We start from the raw sequence: 27,642 nt of genomic DNA on the forward strand, positions 1-27,642 counted from the left end.
ATTCAATTATTGTCTCTGTTAGGTTGCGGCTGCAGAAATACCGAGTTCGGATGCTGTTCTGATGAAAAAACTCCTGCATCGGGACCTAATGGAGAAGGATGTACCTGTGAAAATAGTAAATTTGGTTGCTGTATTGATGGTGTTACTGAAGCTAAAGGTGAAAACTACGATGGATGTACTGACACTCCTAAAAACCTTCAAGGTAAGTGAACATATAAAGCAAAAGTTTGGTAATTTTATTTTGAGTGCAAATTGAAATTTTTATTATTTAATTGATTCTTTTAATTGTAATTGCCTGTGTGACGTTCTGTTCTAAATTATATTGAACCCATTCATATTGTAATTGTTCATCATTGGTGACACCTGGCTTCCAATCACTTTTTAATCTACCGTGTACTTATGTACTATACACCACAGAACATCCCCTAAGAAGAAATGCAAACTTAGTTGTTATTCGGTGGAAACAACATGGCGGATTTTCGATGCCAGTGCCAGTATCTTCAAGTTTATCCTATCCTGAAATATTCAATGGAAAATTAGAGAAAAGAATACCGTTAACTTTTCAATTTTTCCAATAAGATCGTTCGTCATCTAGAGCTATGCCCCTACCTGGCTTTGAAACGAATACCCATTAATATAAAATTACATTTCTGATAATATCACCTACCTGTGTACCGAAATCTAACGAATGACACATTGACATTGACAGTAATGACACACTAGCGTCACGATTGGTAGGTGGCAGAACTAAATTTGTGTTGCCGAGATTTACATACAAGTTGACCTTCTTTTTGTTATGTTGTGTGCTTTAAACCCTACGAAATTCTGTTAAATATTTCTATAACCATACTTTTCGCCAAGTATATCGTCAAAGGATACTTCAAATTGATTCTCAATGTTTCATTTATGGTTTATTGCAGCTAATTATGTACCTCAATCCATTTATATTTCTCACTAATTTTCCCTGTTATTTTCACAGAAGGGTGCGGAATGCCAAAAGAAAGAGGCAAATGCAGAAACTTCACTGTGAAATGGTACTTCGACATGGATTACGGCGGTTGTTCTAGATTTTGGTATGGTGGTTGTGATGGTAACGAAAATCGCTATAAATCCAAAGAAGAATGCGAGGACATTTGTGTCCAACCGAGAGGAGCAGGTGAAAATCAAAAATTTGATTATTTTACTATTAAGGATCTATGCTCGAAAATTATGATTTTACGGGAAATAATTTTGACATTTTCCTTTTAGATCGATGTAAACTACCAAAAGTATCGGGTCCGTGCGAAGGCTATTTTCTTAATTGGTATTACGACAAAAATTTCAAAACGTGTACACAATTTGTTTATGGCGGATGCCTCGGTAACAATAATAGGTTCGAAACTAAAGAAGAATGTATGAATACCTGTGCTGTTGACACTAACCCAGGTATTGAAATCTTGATTATAATTTCGGTAGGTGTTGAAGAATGTCTTATTCCATAGATCCTTGTCGACAGAAGAAGGAACCAGGTCCTTGTAAGGGTACGTATCAACGTTACTACTTTGATAACGATCTTGAAGAATGCCAAGAATTTATATATGGAGGTTGTAAAGGGAATAGAAATAATTTTGTAACGCTCGAATCGTGCAAACAACAATGTGCTCCCGCAGGAAAAAGGAAGGGTATGTCTAAAAATTACTTCTAATTAATTCCTTTTCTTCTTTCGAGCATGCGTATTAGGTAAATGTAGTGAAATATTGGAATTTATTGAGATTGAATTTCAATATTTTCTTTATTTGAGTAATAAATTTAATAACTGTTTCTCGAAATATAGCTTGAGTGGATATATGAAGAACTATTATATTGGAACAGTGTTTCAGCAAAATTAGTAGAGTGAGTGGGTTTGATAAGAGATGGCGTAACTTGTATAATATATCGTTCCAATATTCCGAACCTGCTACTGTTATTGTACGTCTTTGAAGCGTAAACAACAATAATTTTTTTCCACTCAAATATGTCGAACTTAGTTCCTGAAAAAGTGTTTTTGCAAGGAGCTCTTCTTCATTACTTTAATATGAAGAAAAATGCTGCCGAAAGTCATCGTATTTTGGTCGAAGTTTATGGTGAACATGCTCTAGCTAAGCGAACGTGCCAAAAGTGGTTTGCACGATTTAAAAGTGGTGATTTTGGCGATGAACGTCCTGGGCAGTAAAAAAAGTTTGAAGATATAGAGCTGGAAGCATTACTCGATGTGGAGATTGTTGCCAAACACAAGAAGAGCTCGCAGCCATTTCAAAACGTTTAAAAGCAAGGAAATTTGGTTCCACATGAACTCAAGCCGAGAGACGTCGATAGGCGGTTTTGCATGTCCGAAATGCTGCTGGAACGCCACAGAAGGAAGTCATTTTTGCATCGGATTGTTACTGGTGATGAAAAATGGATGAATTGCCATAACCCCAAGCGCAAAATATCATAAATCACATCTAATTTTGAAATAACAATGATATATAACCTATAAATTAATTTTGAATCTTACATTTTCAATTTTTATAACCTTATAATTATATAAATAATACGACAGAGTTAAAAAAGAGTTATTTACACGAATAAATAAGGAAGGTTCGGAAATATTAGTAATAATCGCAAAACTAAATATAGAGTGACGAAATAAAAAAATAAAAATTGGAGTGTACAAGTAGTGACGAGAAAACTAAACGGGAAATTATGGAAATATAATTATCATGGGACTTTAAAGGATTAATTAAAATAAAAGAAGTTCCAGAATTGCGCAAAGACTCGAAGTTAAGGATCCAGCACGAGGTATCGAAACTAAATAAACTAATGAACGCATTGTGATACATATTGGACTGTACTATCAACGTAAATCTGTCATTAAGATCATCACAATAGTTGTATTGTCGTTATCTAATATAAAAAATTTCTATAATCGATTAAATAATATTCACAGTCAAAGTCTAATGCTATTATCCAATATCTGTCATCAATGATTAATCAGTAATAACGAAAATTAACAATTAATGTTAATATTTGATCTAGATCATTATTTCGAATAAACATAACTATTTTTGATCAAAATTTTATTATTATCACAAAAAATATCACAAAAATCGATTTTTTTTTACATTTTTTTGCAAATATTTCGTTTTCTATGGGTTTTACACTATTTGTATTTCTCATCAATATTGTAGAGAATTTAATTCTCTACAACTTTTGTATTTAACATTTTTTTCATATCTTGAACCGTTCTTGAAATAGAGAGCGAAGAGTTGAGAATTTTCTGAGGTCAACTGGTAGTCTCGATCAAAAACTCGTAATATTCGGGTTTATAGATTTAATATTGTCAAAATTAATGAAAATTTCGAGAACAAGTTCTAATTTTAATTCTCTTCTTCTTCTCATTCTTATTCTTTTTCTTCTTCTTCATCATCGTCGTCATCGTTCCTCTGCTGCAGAATTTCAAATTTCTCTTTCTATCATTATTAATATCGATTTGATATGGTACAGCATCGAGACAAGCTTGTCCATTACACTGTCCACAAGCTTTCCTGCATCCACATCTTGAGCTACAGCCACTTCTGAAGTTACAGAATATTGTATTGAGTAATCCATCTGCTGCAGGTGGTGAAATAGTTATAACAAATTCCAGGAATTCGTTACGCATTGTCCAAACCCATTCCTGGGATTCTAAATCGTGCTCTAACTGAGTTTAAATTTGATTGAAATGTTGGTGAGCTGCTGCACTCGTTGGTACACTACACAGGTACATTTGATGACGTATAGTGGATTAACGGAGATGATCGATACTATCCACAGATTCCGGAGCATTATAAACTGCTAATAAGGTTTAAATTCCACTCTCGAATAATCTCTGAACCGGACAGTTTTCTTCCTCAAATACTGCAGGGAGTTTATTTCAAATACGATGTACTTAATTATTTTCTACTTCAAGAAAGATTGAATTGATTCTAAAAGTCCTGAATATTACGAGTTTTTGATCAGGACTACCAGTTGACCTTAAATAATTCTCTGACGGTGCGTTCTGCGCCCTCTATCTCGAATACAGTCCAAGGTATGAAATGTTGAATACAAAAATTGTAAAGAATTGAATTCTCTACAATATTGATCGATTTTTGTGACCTTTGACCCCTGAATTAAAGCTTGCGACCATCGAATTTTGAGAATAGTTCCGTGATGCCAAAATACAAGTGGTAATATACTGGGTATGTCGATTTTCCGAGGTCAACCCCCTCTAATGACTGGATATATTATAAAAACTCACGGTGTAAAGAGTGTTCTTTATCAAACATTTTTAGTACCCTTCCTCCGAAATAAGCACAATATTACCTAATATACCGAAAAAATACGAGGAAGAGAGTTAAATTATTACATTTGAATATATATAGTAGCGCCTAGCGCAATCTTTTGACGAGAGGTAGACGCAGTTACAGCCAAACTAGTGGACGTTGCGTACAGTAGCGCCATCTCTAGCCGAGTAGCTGAACTATTACATGGAAACTTTGCGTTGTTTCTCGATTATTCGCCACGCTCCTCGTTCGGAATGAGCGGAGCTTTGTGGAAGTTTCTGGACGGCTGCTGGGCTCATATGGTAAAATTTCCGATAAAAATATAGATATTAAAGTATATTTTTGTTGTTTTTTTACTTAAAACCAAACCCCTACACCCCATTGTGTATCACCTAATACGTCAGATGAAATGTATACTTAGTTTGTTTGACCTTGAAGGACGATATATTCGTTGAAAATTTACCTCTAGCAACTTAGTATGAACAAAGTTTAGTTGTTAACTCATTTTTTGTTGAAACGTCTTTTGCATTGCCATATATCCGCTTAGCTATATAACACTGCAATAAACATAGATACAAAATTAATTGGGAATAATTGTTAACACGACGTTTCCTAAATGTTTATTTCAGTGATTGATTATATTCAATAGTTTATTAATTTTGGCATGTTCGTTTGCAGTATGATGTAATAATTACTATTTTTATTTTTCAACTAATCGCATTTGTATCTTGATCATATTTTTAAAATTTTGGTCTTTGGATGAATGTAAACTAACAGCTTGTGTGCATTAGATCTCTGCTCGTTACCAAAATCTGAAGGTAATTGCACGGACATATTAGCGACTTGGTATTATGATACATCGAGGAAAAATTGTGCACCATTCTATTATTCCGGTTGTTACGGTAATCTTAACAATTTCGAAACTAGAGAAGCATGTCAAAGCAACTGTCCACCTGAAATTGGTGAGTTTGAAGTTAATTAACCTGCATCTTAGTTAAGCTTCTGCTTTTTTTTACTGATAAATCAACAAATACCCAGTTGAAAACCTACAGTTTTTTAAAACGATAATGTTATATTTCTGTAGATTGGTTTGAATTTAACTTTTACTTTAAATTATATCATTTTTTTAATTCTCTGTTGAACAACAAACTGATAGAAGGACGGAAGATATACAGATCTTCTTGAGGTATACAAAAACAAATCTAAATTTTTTTGTAGGTTATAATTTCACCAAAACACAACAAAAAGTATCGGTTTTATTAAATTTTCTAGAGTTCTACCACTGATTTACACTATTTCCTAGAATTGATTACGCTCAATACCGAGTCTTTTTTCTAATATGAAAACTGTATATTTCAATATAGAAATGGATACGTGTCACCTTCCTGCTAACCCCGGGGAGTGTTCTAATTACGTCGGCAGGTGGTATTACGATACAAGAACGAAATCATGTCGCCAATTCTATTATGGAGGTTGTGGAGGAAACGGAAATAACTTCGAGACACAACAAATCTGTGAACAAATATGTGAAAAGAAAGAAGGTAAACCAGCTTTAACTTCTACAACTCCACAGCCACAACCATCTCCTCCGCCGTCATTTACTGTGGGTGAGTACAGATTATTTTCCTTGTGAGATATTCAAAAATTTTTTTGTTTTCTATCGTTTCTATGCTTACCAAAACGGTATATATTCAATTGGTACTTATTTGACATAACATCAACTATTAAACTACTTATGAACTGTCATATCTAGCAAGACTCTGTTTGGTCTGTTTCGTACTTAATATTTCTTATACTCATCATCCAATAAGTCTTGTGACTGACACACAGATGACGCTGCCATTGTCAAATCCATATGACGTTTATGAAGTACCAACTTTCGAAAAACTGTGTGTAAAATTTCATGACGTTTCGATTAGTCACAAAAAAGTGACAGCCATTCAAGTGAAGCTACTTCTGTTATAATTTCGTGTGTTAATTTATCATTGATAAAAAAAAATACTGTGAAAGCTCAGCAATGTTTACAAAAGTGTTAACAGGACTCTGCTCCATCGAAAAAAACATTTGTTAATGATTTGCTGAATTTAAAGGTAATTGTGCACCGATTATGAACGTTTTGGTCGTCCAATTAAGGTGGTTACTCCGGAAAACATAAAAAAAGTGTGTTTACTGCAAGTTGCATGAACATTTGACCTTGAGAAGGCTTTTTTTAAATTGGGTGCCACGTTTACTCACAGTCGATCAAAAAAAAACAACGTGAATTATATTTTCGATGGCCGAAAACTCTAAATAACAATAATTTTATAGAGTTGAATGAACTAAATTAATTTTACAAGGGAATTAACTATAATTCATTGAATGAACTAAATTCTGGAATTTTCTTGATGATCAGGGTTACACGTGATAAATCATAAACCACGTCCGAAGCGTCCGAAGGCACAAAGGTCAGCTGTAAAGGTTATGGCTTCAGTATTTTGGGAAGCGCATGGAATATTGTTAATCGACTATCTCAAAAATGGAGAGATAATCAATAGCGAATACTACAAAGATTTGTTGGATTGTTTGAATCAAGAAAACACGGCCTCATATGTCGAAGAAATAACCATTGCTTCATCAAGACAATGTACCGATTCACAAGTCGATGGCAACGATGGTAAAATTAAACGAATTATTTCCCCATCGACCTTATAGTCCAGATATGGCCCCCAGTGACTACTAGCAATTCTCAAAAGAATGCTCGCCATTAAGAAATTCAGCTCAAATGAAGAAGCTATCGCCTTCTACAACCACGGTGTTGAGAAGTTAAAGAAGCCTTCCAACGATTGTATTGATCTTGAAGGATGAATAAAATCGATTTTTGCTAAATAAATGTGTTTTTCTTGGTTAGTATCACAACTTATTGAGTGATGCTACCTGAACAAATCTAATATCTAATAGAAAATATTTTTAAAAAATGAGAAAAAGAAATTTAATGATACTGCTAGAAAAAGTCCTCAGAAAAAAGTTGAAAAGCACTAGCAGTTTATTCAGTAACTATTATTTAATTGTTGAACTACTTATTTCAGATATGTGCTTCCTTCCAAGCGATTCTGGTCCTTGTTTAGCCTCTTTTAGAAAGTATTACTACGACTCTAGAGATGGAGTTTGTAAAGAATTCATTTATGGTGGTTGTCTAGGAAATGGCAATAACTTCGACTCTATTGAACAATGCCTAGGATATTGTCGAAACGCACAAGGTACAAAACTATTTGTTCTTTTGTATATTTATTATTTCCTCAGCTTAAATGGCAAAAAAGCCTAATATTATTGATTTTTTTTTATATATATTTGTTGTTCTAGATCAATGTAGTTTACCTCCGGTCCGTGGACCTTGCGACAATGACTATCTGGCATATTATTATGATAAAACAACTGATTCATGTCAACAATTTGTATACGGAGGTTGTTCTGGTAATACAAATATGTTCCGAGATCAAGAATCTTGTGAAACAACTTGCAAGAAGATTCCTGAACCTCCACCAACGTATACTCAAGCACCAACAAGTGAGTAGAAAAAATTTTTGTCTAACCTAATTGTGCCTTTGTTTGGTCTCCTTCGTCCTTATGATACCATGTTTTATTCACAATTATTTATAGTTTATTCTCCGTCTTATCTATTTTTTTCTTCTTCAAATCCCTTCCTAAACCATTGCTTCATCTTTTTACAACATAAAGATGTTCATCGGTGATAGGTCTTTACTTTTTTTTTTAAAATAAACTTTTTTAGCTGCCACTGATGCTCTTATGTGTTTCCAACAACCGGATCATGGAAATTGTACGGACAGATTTACAGCTTTCTATTATGACAGCGTTCAGCAAAAATGTCTACCATTTATGTATACTGGTTGCGGAGGAAATAGTAACCGTTTTAACAGCGAAGAGCAGTGCCAGAGACAATGCGGAACTTTCAAAGACCAAGGTATGAAAATCGAAGTTATTTTTATCGTTAATTGATTCATTTTCATAATCCAAATTTTTTTTTTTTTCCACTATTGTCCAACTCGATGAGAAATGTTCCTGACTATGTCCCGATTAGTTCCGGATATTATCGTTTGGTTTATTGGCAGCAAGAAACGGAATTTTCGAAACAAAAAGTAGCAAATCTTAAAACCATAAGTATTTTTGAAGCAAATATCACTATCGCTGCAGAAGACATTTTTATTTTACTCCAATTTAAGTTAGTTAAATACTCGGCCAAAAATTTCCATAACTTACAAGTTGGAGCATAACATTTTGCTTTATTTTTTATTCCAATGCTCAAGATGCTTCCTAATCAATTCCACTTGGGGAAAATTGGAAAAACAGTTTGGCCGAAACCTTGTTTATTACTAGATTTGTACAGTCAATTTCTTTTTGCTTTACAGATGTCTGTAATCTACCTAGAGATCCGGGACCGTGTAGAGGTTACTTTGTTAAATATTATTACGAAAGATCAACTGGACGTTGCGAACAATTTGCATACGGAGGTTGTCAGGGTAACGGAAATAGGTTTAGTTCCGAAGAAGAATGTTCTCATATTTGTATAACTCACGAAGAAAAGAAACCGAATGTACCGGCTAGTGGTAAGATCTATTGATTTCTATAGCTAGAGATTGCCAGAAAAAAATCTTGATTTGTTTATAGTAGCAAAAGAAAAAAAACTCAAACACATTAAATTATTAACTAATCTCGGAATTTATTAATTTATTAGCCGGAATGAAGTGGATACATCAACTTTTTAGTCATAATTCTTCGTAATACTAATTTATAATTGAACTGTGATGTTGGCCTCAAAGTAGGGAAGCTCCTATGAGAATACTTAAGTTTTGGGATTGTACAATATGGTTGAAATCAAATTTCAATTAATAAGATGTCAAATTAGCTTTAAATATAAAAAATACCGTTAACATATAGAGATTTACTCACATAGAGATATTACAGATAGAGTAGGCATGCTATAGGCGCCCATACAAGTGGGAGCGTCTGGCCGATAGCAAAAAATAGAGAGAAACAAAATAAGATCTTTCCTGCAATACTGTTGATAAACGAAATCTAGTGCAATGAAAACAATTGTTTATTTCCCAAGTAATGTTCAATAAAAATAGGTTGAGCTAATTTACAAATCATCAGGCTAAGCCTTTCAGCCCATATTTATATCGATGTTGGCCGAGATGTCAAAATCTCAGCCTTTTCTCGGTTCGATTTCCGCAAATGCAATTTTTTCAAATTTTTTTTATGCTAATATATTTATAGGAATATTTATTTATTTTTCAAAATTTTTTATTGCATTCCATCAAGTCAACATTATTTATCAGTAGTGCACGTAATTTGAAGTATAAATTCAGTTTATCAGTACATAAACAAAATGAAATACTCTGAAGGACCAAAACTCAATTAAAATTAAATAAAACACTTTATTTAACAATTCTTTATTAATGAATTAGTACAACTACATAAAAAAACCAGTACGTATACTAATATTACTTCCGGCTATTCAATAAAATCTTTTTAATTGCGTATGATACATTCGATTATATTATATGTATTTCAAATCGTAAGTCATGCACATCAGCTATTTTTTGCTACTCAATAAAATTTAATATATTCAAGTTTTCAAAAAGCTTGTGTTTACTTAAAACTGTAAGTTCCTTCATGTAATATTTGTCAGCAATAAATCAAAACAACATTTTTGCTAACTACTTCTTGAATTACTTATAAGGACTTACTTATGAAAAGTGCGACTTTTGTCTCCAGCTATTGGCTCTTTTTTGCAGAGAACACAGTAGTAAGGCATATTCGACAACAAATGTTTAATAATCTTTATCACATTATTTACATTGGGCAAATATTATATCACAGGTCTACAAAAAATTGTTTTGTTTGGTGCCGCTAATTCTATGTTATAATTTGGTTAATTTTCCGCAAGACGTCGTGGTAAACTGTCAAAATCGCGAAGCTACGTTCAGGTTTGTATCGATCGATCATAACCTAAAAAATGTATTTTAATATACTTAATGTCATTGTAGTTAATTAATTTCTTTTTTTAAATGATAATATCGAATAATCCAAATACATTTTGTTATATTTGTGGTAAATATGTAGTGAAAAAGTTTAGAAAATCTATAACAGATGCAGTGACGAACACATACTTTAATATAGAGATGAAAGCTCTGGACAAACCGTGGGTTCCAAACATTGTGTGCAAGTTGTGTAGTGAACATTTAAGACATTGGGCAAACGGTAAACGTAATAATTGAAAGTATAGTGTGCCGATGATTTGGACAGAACCGAAAAATCACATTGATGACAGCTGTTGTTTTTGTGTTGTAGAATTACATGGTATAAACAAAAGAAAAATGACATATCCTGATTTACCGAGTGCTAAAAGACCTCGACTGTTTTGAGGTTTTTCTATGAGTCAAAATCTTTCAGATTTGTCGGACACAGAGATGCTGGAAGTTTTTTTTTTGATGAACGTGACAGTGATAGTGATTTGAAGTGACAACAGAGCCTTCACTTTTTTCTCAAGATGCTTTAAGGGATTTAATTAGAGACCTTGACCTTTCGAAAGAGCGATCTGAGCTACTAGCATCTAGACTCGAAGAAAGAAATTTGTTATCTCAAGGTACTAAAATAACATTCTATCGTGATCGCGAAAAAGAATTTCTTCTATTTTTGGCCTTCTAATGAACTTGGGATTCTCACGGTACAAAGCTGAAGAATGGAGATTGTTTATGAACAGCTCTAAGCCAAGTTTAAAATGTGTTTTACTAGATATTGGTAATAAACATGCAGCTGTGCCTATTGCTCATTCAACGAAATTAAAAGAGGAGTATCAAAACGTGGATCTTGTTTTAAAAAAACTTCAGTACTCGGAGCACCAATGGGCTATATGTGTCGATTTAAAAATGGTGAACTTTCTATTAGGTCAACAGAGTGGGTACACTAAATTTCCATGCTTTATATGTTTATGGGACAGCAGGGCAAAGAAAGATCTCTGGATCAAGAAAGATTGGACTTTGAGAAATAACATGACGGTTGGCAAACAAAATATTATAAACCCACCTTTAGTTTGTAGAGATAAGATTATTATTTTGCCTCCATTGCACATCAAATTAGGACTTATGAAGCAATTTGTTAAGGCGTTAGATAAAACTAGTCCGTGGATTGTATATCTTTCAAAAAAGTTTCCTGGTTTAAGTAATGAAAAACTGAAAGCTGGTAATTTTGATTGTCCACAGATTAGACTTTCAATGAAAGACAACGATTTCATTCATTCAATGAATGATTTAGAAGCAGAGGCTTGGAAATCTTTTGTTGCTGCTGTAAAAAATTTTCTAGGAAATCAGAAGGCCGAAAATTACAAAAAATTATGAATAAGAATATGAGCCACTATCTGGACAATAATTTAGACAAATTTCCTGAAAATCTTGGAGCGTATAGCGAAGAACAAGGAGAACGTTTCCATCAAGATTTAAAGGTGATGGAAGATAGATACCAAGGTCGCTGGGATGAGCATATGATGGCAGATTACTGTTGGAGTATTACACGGGAATGTCTTGAAGACATCCACCGGAGAAAATCTAAAAAGAGGTGCTTCTAACCTGTAAAATAATGATTTATTAAAAAAGTAAGTATCAATTTTTTTATCAGGGTACCGAACGTACTTGAAATCTGTTTTACTTTTAGTGGCACCAAAATCATTGTAGGCCTGTGATATATTTACAGACATACAGGTTACTTTATCGCACTTTATCGTTGAATCAGAGACACGCATGCGCAGTACGCAACAAAAAAAGAGATTGAAATACATAAATGAGTTTCTTTTCATTCGCAAGATGCTCTCACTTGTAGGCATGCCTACTTAATTGGTAATATCTCTATGTTTACTCATCTCAGATGTTATCCAGTTATCTCTTCTACACAGCTTTGTCAATATTTAGCACCATTTTTTTGGCTAGAAACTGTGTCTTGATTGCGTTGATTAATCTCCCAGTTGCTCTAGTCTCTTGTTTATTTGAATTAACGACATAGAAAAGTTAAAAATTATAAGAAGAGTTATTAGAAGTACAGATATTTATATTTCAAATCAAGATTTTTTTTAATGATAGTTTTCTCTTGAAGTAACATCTTGGATAAATTTTTTTGGTGTCGTATTCTTTGTAGTTTAACTAACGATATAGTCAGCTAACAGACTTTTGCATGTTTGTGTTTAACATTATGTGTCCACAGTATTGTGCAGATTACCAGTAGATCAAGGTTCTTGCAACATGTACCAACACAAGCGTTGGTATTTCAATGATACCAAAGGAGAATGTATAGCTTTTATTTACTCCGGCTGCGGAGGCAATTTCAACAATTTCAAATCATATCAATATTGTCTTGATTATTGTAAAGAACTTTTGATTGTTCCTGAAACGCGTAAGTTTCCTATAATAAGAAAAGTTTATTTGTGCTGTTTCTTTTAGCTTCCTCTACTTCTGCTAATTATATAATAATTGCAAGCTCATTAACATCTTTATAATTAACAATAACATTTTTTGTAGATACTATCTTAGACAATTCGATATTGTTTTCAATATTTCTATATAAATATCACTTTACTTCATAGAGCATTTTACTAAACTCACTTTTTACATTCACAATTACATTGTTTGACTCTTTGACTCCGGCTAGATCAGGGCTGCTCAACCTTTTGAAGAGTCGGGCCAAACGGTGGATTCAGTCGTTAACGACGGGCCACTAAAATTGAATTATTGTTTATTATTAACAAATTGTATCTTATTCTAAAATCTAAATAAACCAAATTGAAATCCAGGGTAATTTGTTTATACAATCAATGTGATTTCTGCCATTGTTTGTCTTTTAATAATTTACTTATGTTTGGGGAAAAATCCGACGTTTACAGTAACAACAAGTCACAAATATGTTGCTCAGTTAAGGATGTGCGGTATTTATTTTTTACATAATTAAGATCTGCAAAAACCTTTTCACATACATACGTTAATCCAAACTACTTAAAATCTGCAACTCCAGGTCAGTTATTGCTGGATATTCTCCTTTTGGTACCAATTTCCAGAAATCTGCGAAATCTTGTCGACGTATCATGATTTTGCAGTTCAACAAGTTCTAATTGAATATTGGCTAGGTTAGGTTAGGTAGAATAACTAACTTATTATGAAAGGATTTATAAAAATTTGTACATTTTGTTTTTTACTCTCGAAATCTTGAAATCTCCTCTCAAATGACTGTGATAAATATTTAATTTTAGATTGATATTTAGAGTGATTAACAGAAACAATATTGAGCTACCCTTTCTAATGTTTAAGTGTGGGGTCTCACTCCCCGCGCTGCGCGTAGCGAACTGACAGCTGACATTGCGCCGCGGGATTTTTGAATTCGGTGCGTATTTTTAAACCACACTTGCACACAGGAGTGGCCCGCGGGCTTGGGGTTGAGCAGCCTGGAACTAGATTATGTGTTGGTGTAGAGGCATCATAAACGGTGTGTTTAATAGAACATTGTTTATTGTAATTCAACTATTATTAACAAGAAATAGTCAAAAAATAAGAAAAATCTTGAATTTCATCAACGCAAATATCAATTGTGTAAAACTTTCTAAATTTAAATTTAATTCAATTACTTTCAGTTTCATTTATGTGTATGTCAAAACCTTTGACAATTTTTTAATATTGCGGTCCCCTTTTTAGCTTTAGGAAATTTAAAAATCATCCAATTTCAATTATTATTTCAAAGATCTTCGTTTTTGACGGCAGATTTACGATAAAATTAACGTTAATAAAAAAAATTCGAACGTATATCAATTTAGAGCTTTAAATGTCCAAGAAGATGCACTCATTCACATATAATTGTTAATAACTTTTTTACAAGTTATCAAATGAATTTTTTCTGTATATATACAAAACGAAAAATTATTCAAAACCGTTTGGTTTTTCATATTTACACAGTATTTATAACGAAAATATTTGTTATAACTAATTGTATTAAAACTAGAAGTGAAGAAAATATAAATAAAAAATAAGAAACAGACTAGAGAAAAAAATAAAAAAATAAAGAGAAAAAACACAGAAACAATTTGGAGAAGAATTAATAAATAACTATAAAGACAATAACAGACTTTTAGAACAAAATCAGAGCAATGGGGAAAAGCAAAAGGAAGTAAAGAGAATAAGGGATAAAAGAAAAAATATAAAAATTTAGACATACACATACAAGGAAAAAACTTTTTCGAAGAAAAATTCACTAACATAAATAGAAATATGACAAGAAAAGAATTGGAGGATCGGGGAGAATTATAGGAAAATAGAAGGACAAGAGAAGAAATCACAAAAGAGGAAATTGAAGTAGAAATAAGAGAAATGAAAATAGGGAAAAGTGACAACATAGAATAGGAAATAATAAGATATGTTTTCATAGTTTTACGATTTGAAATTTCCGCCTCACTGTCAAGATTAGGCGCGTACCTGGTGATCCAGAACCAGTCAAATGAACGAAAAAGGCTTCACAGAATCAAATGCAATAAACAAATTAGGTATAAGCAAACCAATACGTCTTATTTCATTAACCAGACACACACTTATGAACCAGATACAAATATGTAACGAACCAGTTACTGAGAAATAATTAATCATCGTTTCCGTTCTGAGAGCAAAATAAAACAAGGGGGGGGCTGCAACAACATGAACTTGCAATATTTTATTAGCAATTTTGTTACCTCTATAAAAGTTTTTTTATTGAAATGCTCTTTATAGAACTTTTATTTTCTTCCCCAATTTTATCTCATATTCATTAAACAATTAGCATGAATTATTATAGAAACCTTTATCCCTCCCTAACCTAATTTAACCTAACCTAACCTTTATCACTCATTTTCGAAATTTGAATTTTGTGTTAAACATTTCCAGAACCAGTTACTACTCAAATGCCAGAACATCCTTGCCAAGCTGCTTTCGATGAGTGTACAACTCTGAGATGTGCTTACGGAGTAGAACCATTCGTAGATGAAAATGAATGTAATAGATGTCGCTGTCGCGATCCTTGTATGGAAATAGAATGTCTTCCGGACGAACAATGCGCCATTGACATTAATATAAACAAGACGTCTCCTCAAGATGCCGATTTCATAGCGATTTGTAGAAAACGTAGGTGTTTATATTAAATTTAATCGGAAATTTTGTTACATATATGTATTATTGTTCCAGAAATTAAACCGGGAACTTGTCCTCAGCTTGATATAAGTGACAATAACTGTGAAGTTGAATGTAGAAGTGATGCCGATTGCGCCTTACAAATGAAATGCTGTTCTACTGGATGTGGTACTGCTTGCGTCGATCCGCCCGCACAACTTGTTACGCAAGAACCACCTGTAATAACCGTAGGCCAAATCGACGAGTGTAAGATCATTTTTTATTCACTTATTTAGAAGAAAAAAAAATATTTGATAAAATTTTGCAGACCAACCGCCACACGTTGATCCAATTGTATATAAACCTGAAGTTTCGGCATTAATTGGTGACCAAGCAACACTAAGATGCGCCGTTTCCGGTAATCCGAATCCAAGAATTCGATGGAGCAAAGATAATATCGAGGTAAATTGTTCAGTTTAATAAATTTGAGGTAGTTTCATAGGTCTCTATAATGTTGTTCTTAGATTGATGGTACTCAACCGAGGTATAGAATCAAACTTGATCAATCGCTTCAAATCATTACTTTACACAAGACTGATTCCGGTATTTATCTATGCACCGCTTCGAACGGTGTTGGCCAATCTATAACGAATCAAGTTAAACTTGAAGTTATTGGTAAGTATTTGTTGAATATAGCCAATAATAGGCTTAACATACATTGAATAATTGAACTTTTCATCTTTTAACGTTCCTCCCTATTTTTAACGAACCGTATGTAGTCTAATATCTTCTAATGTGTATGTAGTAATTTTTGACTGCGTCAGATAAAGGTTGTTGATACATATGAAGGGTAGAGACCGAATTGAATAATCCTAAGACAGCTTAACACATATTAAGAGGTCTGCGCTAATTCTGGACAAAAACACATTTATAAAATAATAATAATAAAAAGATTAAATACTTTATAAACATATTCTTCATGCTATCCATATGTATGTAGTCATCATCTAGTGTCAAATGCAGAAGCTAAAAACTATTATACGAACCAATCAGTCCGGATTTTAGATATTCCAGGCATGTTCACTCTGCAAGCACCACTTTAACTTATCGGTTTAACCCCATTGTGCTTGGTTTTTCACATAAAAAAATAAACCCATCTAACATATGTATGAAGAAACTTTACATGCAATCACAAAAGATTTTAGAAAACATTTTATTTGATATAATAACAAATATTTACTTTCTATTTTCTAACCTTGTGAAAAATTTAATACTTTATTTTACAATAACATTATATGTAGCTTTTGGGTTGATTCCTGTTTTTATTCATATAATTTTCATCCCTATTTTTAGGTATATTGCAACACTTTTATACATATATGTATTTTGATGTTTCCTTATCACATCATTTTAAACATGATTCGTATGTCATATGGTTAGAAGTATTTTAAATCTTCTTACCAATATAAAATGAACTACAAAACAATGGCCTGACATCAAAGACCGAAAACGGCCAGTAGCCAGAACCACAACGCGTTCTTAAAAAGGTTGTAAATGATTAAAAAGAAATCATTCAAAGTAGATAGTTATAAACGTTACTTAAAAGATGTAAAAGTGTCTGCAATATACTGTTAGATATAAAAAGGGTTTTGAGATGTCACATTGCGATAAATGAATACTTTCAATTATTAATATTCCTTAATCAAAATTACCCAATTTGACTAGACTATATTATACAAATTCTTAGATCTAACGTTCTTAGATTAAATTCTCATTTTTTCTTAATCGTGATGTGACATGCCATTAATATAATATCATTCTACGATGAAACTGTTCTTTAATTTTACATAACATTTCTAATTTCTGAGTACTAACAATTCTTTTACTTCTAACTCAGAATCTGAACCTAGGCCTGTAACAATGTTGTCGGAACAAGGAGATCAGCCAGTAGTGGTATCCCTTAATGATCCTACTACCTTGAACTGTATGGTCCTCGGTTATCCTTTTCCTACAGTTACTTGGTGGAAAGACGATTCTATGATTCCATTCAAAAACTCCGAATATGAGATAAGCAAAGATTATTCTTTACTGATACACTCGGTAAGGCTACAAAATTTGGGAATATACACTTGTCAAGCTTACAACGGTTATGGCAAAGCCGCTAGTTGGTCAGTAACAGTCAAAGCTAGAGGCCCCGTTCATTTTTCAAACCCAGACGATTTTAAATATAATAAATGGATTATAAATGAGGAAGGAATCGCATTTACAACTACTACCACCACTACTACAACAACAGCTGCACCTATTTTGGCAACCACTTCGTTCTGGGATATGCCAGATACTCCCTTACCCCCTATTTTACCTCCTTATACAGAACCTTCAAACTACATTGTTACTGATCCGATACCAGAGCCAGGCGGAAGAGAACCACCACCAAGTACGATTGGTATGCATGAAAATGTAACCATATGTTTAGCTTTGTTTAATGCATGTTTAGATTGAAATAGCCAGTGCTTTCTGTTGTAAATATTCGTCATTTTGAAAAGTATATATTTCCAGGTGGATACGTTCTTTTCTTTTTTCAATGATGTCCGCACTATAGGGTTGGCAAGAACATGTGTAGAACTAGTAGATTATTTACTTTCATGTGCATGTATACTTCTCAATTTTAACTTCCCAATGATGTTTATCGTGTTGTAGTAATACCAGATGTCATTATGAATAGAATATCCAGAAATGTATTCTTTGGCATCAATTTTAATTCAAAATGACGAAATATTCTAATTTTACCAAAAATGTTTCCATTCGTTTTAATGTTTTACATATTTAAAGTGCCGGTGAGAGCTAATATTACTAGCAACGACCAGAGGTATCCAGTGGGCAGCGATATTGAACTACCATGTGAATACGGAGGATCACCTACACCCCAAGTGCAATGGTACAAAGATGGAGTGGCGATACATGAAACAGGAAAATTACATATTAGTGGTAAGATCTTTTATGATTATGCAAACGATACTCATCAAATATTATTCATTGCTGGACATTTCCTCGATTGCATAAAATTATAAAATGTTTTGTGTTCTTAAAATCAATGAAAATAAGTTGTGGTTCAATGTAACGACATACCCCGTACATTAGGTTAATATACATAAAGTGTGATTCTTAATATATTGTCAATTTTTAAAATGGTCGTTCGGAAATATGGATACGATAAGGCATTAAGGGCCAAGCCGAACCTGTACGTTTTTTACTCCTGAGTTGCCAACATCGCTTCACGGTCTATGTCATGGACGAGTTCACAAGCAAGAAGACAAAAAGTTGTGTAATGTTGGTACCAACTTATTTCCAATGTTGGATAATCTGACTTTCCATGCCAACATTCCAATACCAACTTTGAAAGCAAAACAATCATCGAATGACTTGCATGTCTAAATCTGTATCTATATTTTCATTGATTCAATTCTTCACTATATAATATCTAATTGCTATTGAAAATTGTCAAAATGGTACTTTAAATATAAATTTTATTATGCTTTTTACAACTCTTGTTATGTATATTTTGTAGTGTACTATAATTAATATTGAATATTTATTTTAGAAACTGATGGAATGAGTATGTTAACCATAGAACAAGCTATCAAGGCGGATTCAGGTTCTTACCAATGCGAAGCCACAAACGCTTATTCTAGAGCTTCCAGTATGTTAGAAATTTCCATTGAAGGTAACACTCCTCATAATTGAATATGGATATTTTATTTTTCTGATGATTTACGCCCTTTCTTACAGGAATGTATATACACCCGAGCTGTATTGATAACCAATTCTTCGCCAATTGTGCCTTAATTGTAAGGGCCAACTATTGCAGTCACAAATACTACGCCAAATTCTGCTGCAGATCGTGTACAGAAGCAGGTCTTCTACCTATCGACGGTCCTCATATCCACAAAAAGAAGAGGCACAACGTTATTGAAAATAATTTAGAATAATGAATTTTTCACTAGTCTTTTAATTTAACAAAAAAAATCACACCCAAGAAACTTCAATAAGTAATAATTTCAAAGAGTAGTAGACACTAACATTCATCACATGTTGTAAGTTGGTCTTATTAACAGTTTTGATTTATTTGAAAAAACTATTTTCCGTTGTTTTATCTACTAGTACATCGTCGCTTTATTTGTAAATTTTGTTTAATACTTTTCTAAAACGACAATTATTTGGTTTATACTACTAATCCTGACGCTCCAAGTATGCCGTTGAATGTACTCATAATTAAAAGTATATCAATCTACAAAAAGACATTTAAATTTTTAATATATTATAGAGGTTTACCGACAAAAAATAGATGAAAATGGGCGCCAAAATTCAAGAAAAAAAAATGATGGAGCTTATGGTAAGATAGAAAACGTTCTGAAAGTGAAGTAGAAACCTACACACTCACAATCGAAAATAAATTGAGAAGAAGAAATACCTCGTTATGTGAAATTTTATAATAAAAAAATTTATGTTCGATCTATTAACCTAATAAATCCTGGCAGCTAAATTCGCTGATATCATTTCTTTAAAGTTAAGTCTTGAAATCCATATAACACTGATTTGAATTGATTACATTCCAGTCACTCGATTTACTTTACTTCAATTCAATATTTTGTAGCTGTATTTGGTCGACGATGTCCTTAATCAAGTATTCTGCAACTGGAGCTGATTAATATCTTTGCTCATAGCTTGATTTGGTTGATGATATCCTCCAGTATTCCGCAGCCTCAACTGGTCCATGATATAATTGATCAAATATCTATGATATTCTTTCTCCAGTATTCTGTAGCAACAGCTGATCAATGATATCCTCAGTCAAATATTCTGTATCTAGATTTGCTCGGATGCTATGTTTGCTCCAATATTTTGTTGCATCACCTTGCCGATTATATCTTTAATCAAATATGCCGTATCTTGAGCTGCTCTATAATATCCTTGATCAAGTATTCTGCAACTAGAGCTGGGTGATCTTCTGCAGTTTAACTTGGTCAATGATATCCTTCAGTATTCTGTAGCTTTAGATGTTCAATAATTGATTAAATATGTTGTAGCTTGAGCTGATCTATGACATTCTTTCTCCAGTATTTTGTAGCTTCAACTGATCGATGACATCCTTGATCAAATATTCTAAAGCTTGATCTGTTTGATGATGTCTTTGTTTAAATATGTTGTAGTTTGATTTAATCTATGATATCCTTCCATCAGTATTCTGGAGCTTCACCTGGTTGTTGATACTCTTGATTAAACATTCTCTAGATTAATTTGGTCGATGATATTCTTGCACTAATATACTGTAATCTAAGCTGTAGTAAAACAACGGCAAATACGTGTTTACTTACTTTGTACTTATTTGGAAAACTACTGCAATTTGAAATTACATTTCTTGGAATCTTGATAAGTCTTTGGAAGCATAATGAATTGGCTTCTTTAAAATACTCCAGAAATCATATCTTAGATTATGATGTGGTATAAAATTTGTTATTTCAGTTATCAATTATATTTTGGAGATAACGAATTGTTATCTTAAAAAAACATTGTGCAATCTACTTAATTTTTTGTATATATATTTTTAAATGATATTTATAAAAATGCCTTTGTAAAAATGTGTTCAATACATTGAAAAAGTAAAAAAAAATTAAAGTAAATCTACTAGTTTTTTTTTATTAATGGAGCGACGGATTATTTATAGTTATGTAATGATTTTCTTATTTATTTAAAGTCTTTCCAACGTTCACTATGACTTAATTATAAACTAATTTCGTAGTAGTAATCACTATTTATACCCAAAAAGAATTTCTCAATAACCCTATATAGTTAACGAACAAACAAACTGCTTCTTAGAACTTGGTTTAAACAAACAATATAAACAAATCGCCGTTATGATATAAACGGCCGTCAATGCGTATAAAAAACAAACTATTTCGTCTTATCGTTTTATTTTGACGTTCAGCAGGAACTTGGCTCCCATTCACTGACACGACTTCATACGGGTTTTGATCTAGGCAGAATGAGAACTTGGGTTGCTCAACAATAACCACATCTTCCAGCGGAGGTTATATGTTGTAGAGGTGATCATGCTGATTAATTTTATATGCATATATGCGGCGTGGAAATCATATCTTCACATAGTTTTTTTATGCTGAAAATTGAATCAATATACTGATTTCTTTCCATGCAATATTTCTCAAAATCGGTTTATCCAATCAAGACGACATCACTGTCTAAAAGGAATTTGTGCAAAACTTAGTAGTCTTTGTTTACATTTGAACATGAAGTCCTCAGAAATGAGATAATTTCTATAGAGTGAGGACAGATTAGGTTAGGTCAATAATTGCATCGCGATTGCTAATAATTTCGAAAAATGTATGCAGTGAAATCATCCTGACTTCACTTTTGTGACTAATGAAGTCCACTCCCATATATGCATATCAAATTAATCAGCATGATCAACTCTACAACATACTAAATGTTCAAGGTCATCGGAGCTATGAGGGTTAAACGATACGATTACCACTTTTCTGTGTTGCCAGAACACACATGTAGGGTAGTACAAGATTTTGTTGACAAGTGTTGGTCGGTGGGTGCAAAACTTTTCACTTTCTTTCTATTGGTTGTCAAGTAAAACCTCAGTCTACTGTTTGCAACGGTTGGTTTCGAAATTAGACGTTTCTCTCGCTCGTTTCTGCTCCTTTTGTCCAGTTCTTACTTTATCATTGTTTTTTTGTACCTACCCTTCAGTTTATTTTTTCATTTTAATTACTTTTTTACTTTAATTTTGATTATTTTCACAGCACAAAAACAAAGATAAATCAAATTACTAGCAGACAACAGTTTGTTTTTAAATTATTATTTTCAAACATTCGAATTTATGATTATCATTATCGGAAATATTTCTTTCTATTATTTTTCTTTCCCTTTATGAAATTTTATTACTTTCTGATCATTATTTGTAAACCGAAACTAGCTTTAATTAAATGTATTATAATGTCGTTTATCAACAAATTTCAAATAGGGGAGTCCAGGGGAATTCCGGCACTCCAGGTTATCCCTCAACCCCTCCTGGAGGGAGAACTGTTAGCGACAGAATCACGTAACAAGTGCTGCAGCCTAGAGGGTGCTGCGCAGACTATTGCCTGTGGCGCCATTAATCGTATCTGGAGTCGTTGTGGAATAGTGTCGTTTAATGTGTTTTTTGCAACTTTTGATCTAATTTTTGACTTCCAGATAACTGAGATATGTGCAAATTACATCTGTTTCAGACGTATATTATTAATATATACGAATAGTGTGTTTATTTAGCCGCAGATTGATGTAGTACAGTATTTATCCTATGCTTAGTCTTCTGTGGAAGAATGTATTTATAAGGAACAAGAAAGAAAAGACTGATATCATACTATCATTCATTTTATTAAAACCCAAAATGTATACGGCTCTTTCAAGTACTAAAACATGAATGTGAAAAGAACACAAGCAAAAAAAATAATTAAGTGATTCACTTAAAACTATTTACAGTCAGATAACAATAAAGTGGTCCACCGGAGACCGGAGCGCAACACATGATAAATAAAAATTCTACAAAAAGCAGATTTTAACAGGGCGTATTCGCATATTATTGTATCGACTCGCCCTTTTTTTGCAGTGAATTCAGAATTTAAAACGATCAAAGTATATATATATACAAATGAATTATGAAAATGAAGACCACACATTACATCCGAAAAAATTCAAAGATGTATCTATACCGGAATACGTTGTTAATATCATAAAGCACTAACCTTATGGAAAATATTATTTCATGTAATGTGTAGTTCCAAATGTTTATAGTTGTGATAATTATTATAGTCATGTTTTGTATTGAGCACGACCTGGTTGACATTGAATACGAATAACAACACGGTTACAATCTAGCTAACCTAAGTGTTTAAAGCCTAACTAGTACTAAAAATTATTCATTTTCGTCGATCGTCGTTTTAACGACGATTTATGTGTTTAGACCTCAGTGGTCTCCCCCAACAGGCAACGAAATCGGCAGCCACTAAGACACCACACTCATAACCACCTGGATCCAGAAACAAAGATTGAATCGTTACTAATAACTAAACTGTTCGATATTTTAGTATTGATATTCACATTCAAAAGCAACAGTAACTCATAAAATCCATTCTATTTTATATCCTGGAATATCTATATACGTAGTATGTCTCAGATGTAGTTTAAGATCCGGTTGCAGGATTAGTGCGATTTTTTGCTGAAACTCAAATTTTTATGCATATTTATTATTAGGAGAATAAATCTCTTTAATTTCTTAGATCTTTTATACGCTAAACAGCAAAAGAAACCGGACACTTCATATTTATCTTATTAATTTTCAGCAATGTGTTTGTTTTTGGGGGTATTCTAGTTATTACATAGAATGTAAGGTCTAAGTCCCTTGAACTAATCCCTTCAGGATGAGTAGACGACTAAATAAAACAAGAGTTGATTTACCTGTCATATTCTAACCTGTAAGTAGTTTTTCGCACATTTAAACATCTTTAATATATTAACCAAGCCTTTTCTATCATCAATAGACTTGTTTTTTATTTTGATCCAGAGTAATGGTTCTTTCCTCTACCATCAGAGGGCTGGCAGTAGGCGATCGATTTATTACGCCGTCTGTATTGAAGTTGCTCGAAATACACGCGTAAGTGCAGACATGCGATAGAGACCCAACTGACACGAAGAGGCAACGGCAACTGTTAAAATCTTCACATAAATTGCCGCGAACGAAATGTTTTTTTCCAAAAATCAATTAAAAATATTAGCGACCAAGTTTTGTTAGACAACTTGGTAAATATTTATTCATAATATATTATAAATATCCATAAAAATTTGGGTTTTTGGCAAAAATCCTATTGATGCACTAATCCTGCAACCGGTTCTTAGACTAATATACACACATTGTGTGATTCAGGATTTATCTTCTTCAATTAAATTGAGGATATTACAAATGTAAAATATACAGTGTGATTAATACATTGATAATCGATTTCTATACCATACTAAAGGTATTAGAAGTTCGAATAGGTAGAGGACGATTCAAAATGGCGTATATGTGATTCTATCAATGTTCCTAGATCCTAAACCGACCTAAAAAAAGGTATTCCATTAAAGTTATGCCTCTTCAAAGCTTGTAACTATAAAAGTTGAAAAGAAACAGTGTAAATATCCGATTAGTTTCCAAGTTTAAAGAGCGGACGTTTTAAGTGGAAAACCTCGAATTAATACTCTGTATGGCAGACTAAGGCAACTGTAGTCCTTGAATATGGAATGTTTACTTTATTGTGGTTGATACCCCTTCTTGTCACACGACCTATTATTTTTTTTTTTTTTTAATTAGATTCATAAATAGCTAAGACGTAATAGAACAACTCGATTTAAACAAGGTAGCCGGTCTTTTACGCCGTACTTAAATATATCAAACTGCACAAGCAGCAAATTTACTAAAATTAGCAACAGTATTTGTACAATAATCGATAGAGAAAGACTTCGTTTTCTTTCCATGTTGATACGGTTTCTTCTTTTTTCATTATCGAGGTCTCTCCTATCGAGGCCGTGGTATAAGCGGTCCCACAGCTCCACTGAGTGGCAGTACTCTTGATATTTTAATACTTAATAATAGGTCTCTTGTTCTAACCATCCGCCGGGACAGCGTCGTAAATAAAATCGTCGCACTTCGTCGTAAATGAAGATGGACAGCATGAATGGAATTGCGGGCAACCACCATACAAACCTATAAGGAAGATTATAATTATTTTTATTGAACTACAGACCAAATTAGTTTATTTCAACGTTATAAAGAGCTAGCGTGTGTGAACTGCTAGGCTAATATGTATATTTAGAGTCTTTTCGTATATTTATAATTTTCTTCGGAAGCAACATGCCATTCGTTTTACTTCAAACATTTTGAATATTCTTTTGTTTCCGTATTGTGGCACAGTAGTCACTTCCGATTTATTTATTCCAACATTCGAGTTTTTGAAGAAATTGATTTGTTACCGACCTTCCACCACATTCCAGAAATTCAATAAAACCTCGAAATTGATTCGAATTCTTCCAGTAATTTTTTCTTCACATTTTTTAATGTGCTCACAAAAAATTCCAGTTATCTTTATGGAAAACGACAAAATATATAAAAATAGATAAAAAGAGGTTCACAAACAAGAAACAGTAAAGTTAAATGACCTCATCTTCGAAGTGGCAGACACATTTAAGTACTTAAGAACCATGATAAACAACATAAATGAGACAAAAAAGAAAGACAAGACATAGAATTCATGCGGGATTTAGGGCAGTACAAAATTATAATGCAGAGCAAAAGATTAAGGCTGAGAAAATAAATTAAAAGTCTATAAGAACAAAGGACAATTGAGGATATATGAGAGGAGAATAATTAGGAAAAGTGATGAACCAGCGAAAGTAGAAATGATGAGGATTAGAGGACTTATGAACTATGAAATTAAGAATAAATGAAAATATAGTAAATACAATTACAGCAAAAAAAATTCAATGGTACGGACACATTAAAAGAATGGAAAAACGGCAGGGTACAAGGAAAATTACAGAATGGAGACCGAACGAGAAAAGATTGCCTGGTAGACCAAAATATAGATGGGAAGATCAAATTGCGCAAGATATGCAAAAACTGACAGTACGTGACTGGATTTCCTTCTGTTTTAACAAAATTTTGTACGATCTGTTAGTTTCATCTGTGTCCCTGTTTCCTCCCTGCCAGCTGCCAAGTTGGAGTTTCAACCACACGCAAAAGACTCAACCGGTACACCACAAAAAAACAAATTCCAGCAACTGGGAATTCAGTTGAGGGCTGCAACCATCCCGGATTTCCAGGCAAAGCTTTTGGTAAAAGACAATCTATATATGTATTTTTTTTTGAAAGACATGAGAAACCAAGTACAAGTAAACAAGTATGAGAACTGAATCTTCGTTAACCGTGTTAACTTTTTCATTTTTGTCAATAGTTTTTGAAAAATTATTGTATTTTTTTTTTCTATAAATACTTTAAACTCTGACAATGACTTCTACAGTCCTTATTTTTTCTAATACTGATCACTATAAGCCTGTTTTTTCGAAACATTCGGCAACGGAACCATTCAACCAATTCAAATTTTGTACATTAACGAAATTCATATAATCGTTCAATCGACTTTAGTATACTTACTTCAATGGGAACATTCTCAATCCCTTGTCCATACCGGGGGTGTAAGAAAGAAAAGCAGCCAAAGCAGTCTCGAAAACGAGTCCGAAATTTAGAGCCCAGTTTCTCATTCCTTGATGTACGATGGAATTTCTTCTAGTTTTACAAATTATCAAATCCGCCCATTGTACCACAACGATTGAAACGAAGAAAGCAGTGTGACAAGTGTATTCCAATGTTTTCCTATCTCGATATGTCTGTAAAAAATTTAAACATATTTTATTTATAAATTACGAGGATGGTCCCAGAAGTACCTGGCACGAAAAAAAAGGACGAAAACTTTGGAAAAAAAATATTTATCTTTCAACGCCATCTCCTTTTAGCTCCATACACTTTTCCCGGAGAAGTTCGATACACTTTTCATAATAAGAATCGTCAAACTCTTCAAAACAGCCATTAACTCTTCATTGTTGGAAAATTTTTGACCACCAACCGAGCAATTCAAACTTGTATGTGAGCTGGTGCATTGTCTTGATGAAACAATACTTTTTCCTTAGCCAAATGCGGTAGTTTTTGCTGGATTTCTTCGCTCAAACGTTGCAATAAAACTCGACGTTGATAGTTTATCCTTTTTCAAGATAGTCAATGAAAATTATACCACGCGGGTCCAAAAACCAGTCGTCATGACTTTTCCTGCGGATGGATGAATTGTCTTGGTGAAACAACCCTTTCTTCTTAGCCAATTTCGGCTATTTTTGCTTGATTTCTTCGCTCAAACGTTGCAATAATTCTCGACGTTGATAGTTTTTCCTTTTTCAAGATAGTCAATGAAAATTATACCACGCGGGTCCAAAAACCAGTCGTCATGACTTTTCCTGCGGATGGATGAATTGTCTTGGTGAAACAACCCTTTCTTCTTAGCCAATTTCGGCTATTTCTGTTT

The 27,642-nt window shown here is 33.0% G+C and overlaps 2 protein-coding genes and 1 long non-coding RNA gene across 28 annotated transcripts in view; 1 reads left to right on the forward strand and 2 right to left on the reverse strand.

Moving 5' to 3' along the window:
• LOC130893638 (papilin) overlaps positions 1-21,150 on the forward strand; it is a 122,120-nt gene extending 100,970 nt beyond the window's left edge. For 6 of the 11 annotated variants that reach the window (XM_057799886.1, XM_057799885.1, XM_057799887.1 and 3 more), the window contains 19 exons: positions 23-202; positions 980-1,156; positions 1,249-1,425; positions 1,482-1,661; positions 5,096-5,266; positions 5,669-5,911; positions 7,370-7,540; positions 7,644-7,847; positions 8,071-8,262; positions 8,708-8,905; positions 12,555-12,743; positions 15,248-15,484; positions 15,545-15,736; positions 15,798-15,931; positions 15,994-16,144; positions 17,367-17,915; positions 18,302-18,457; positions 19,071-19,193; positions 19,259-21,150. In XM_057799886.1, the coding sequence (XP_057655869.1) occupies positions 23-202; positions 980-1,156; positions 1,249-1,425; positions 1,482-1,661; positions 5,096-5,266; positions 5,669-5,911; positions 7,370-7,540; positions 7,644-7,847; positions 8,071-8,262; positions 8,708-8,905; positions 12,555-12,743; positions 15,248-15,484; positions 15,545-15,736; positions 15,798-15,931; positions 15,994-16,144; positions 17,367-17,915; positions 18,302-18,457; positions 19,071-19,193; positions 19,259-19,458 (3,824 nt within the window). In that variant the 3' untranslated portion in view covers positions 19,459-21,150. The remainder of the gene's footprint in view (positions 1-22; positions 203-979; positions 1,157-1,248; positions 1,426-1,481; positions 1,662-5,095; positions 5,267-5,668; positions 5,912-7,369; positions 7,541-7,643; positions 7,848-8,070; positions 8,263-8,707; positions 8,906-12,554; positions 12,744-15,247; positions 15,485-15,544; positions 15,737-15,797; positions 15,932-15,993; positions 16,145-17,366; positions 17,916-18,301; positions 18,458-19,070; positions 19,194-19,258) is intronic. The other 5 variants (XM_057799891.1, XM_057799890.1, XM_057799889.1 and 2 more) reach the window with 5 other exon arrangements.
• On the reverse strand, positions 10,118-13,688 carry LOC130893639 (uncharacterized). The gene is made up of 2 exons (XR_009059231.1): positions 13,325-13,688; positions 10,118-13,064 (listed from the first exon to the last, which is right to left on the reverse strand). It is a non-coding gene; the product is annotated as an uncharacterized LOC130893639 (long non-coding RNA).
• A 2,908-nt stretch (positions 21,151-24,058) lies between the features above and the next one.
• LOC130893869 (sodium/potassium-transporting ATPase subunit alpha) overlaps positions 24,059-27,642 on the reverse strand; it is a 94,656-nt gene continuing 91,072 nt past the window's right edge. For all 16 annotated transcript variants that reach the window (XM_057800293.1, XM_057800295.1, XM_057800296.1 and 13 more), the window contains 2 exons: positions 26,724-26,956; positions 24,059-25,277 (listed from right to left, as the gene is read on the reverse strand). In XM_057800293.1, the coding sequence (XP_057656276.1) occupies positions 25,157-25,277; positions 26,724-26,956 (354 nt within the window). In that variant the 3' untranslated portion in view covers positions 24,059-25,156. The remainder of the gene's footprint in view (positions 25,278-26,723; positions 26,957-27,642) is intronic.

Source organism: Diorhabda carinulata, chromosome 5, assembly GCF_026250575.1.
Source record: "Diorhabda carinulata isolate Delta chromosome 5, icDioCari1.1, whole genome shotgun sequence".
Classification (NCBI taxonomy): Eukaryota; Metazoa; Arthropoda; class Insecta; order Coleoptera; family Chrysomelidae; genus Diorhabda; species Diorhabda carinulata.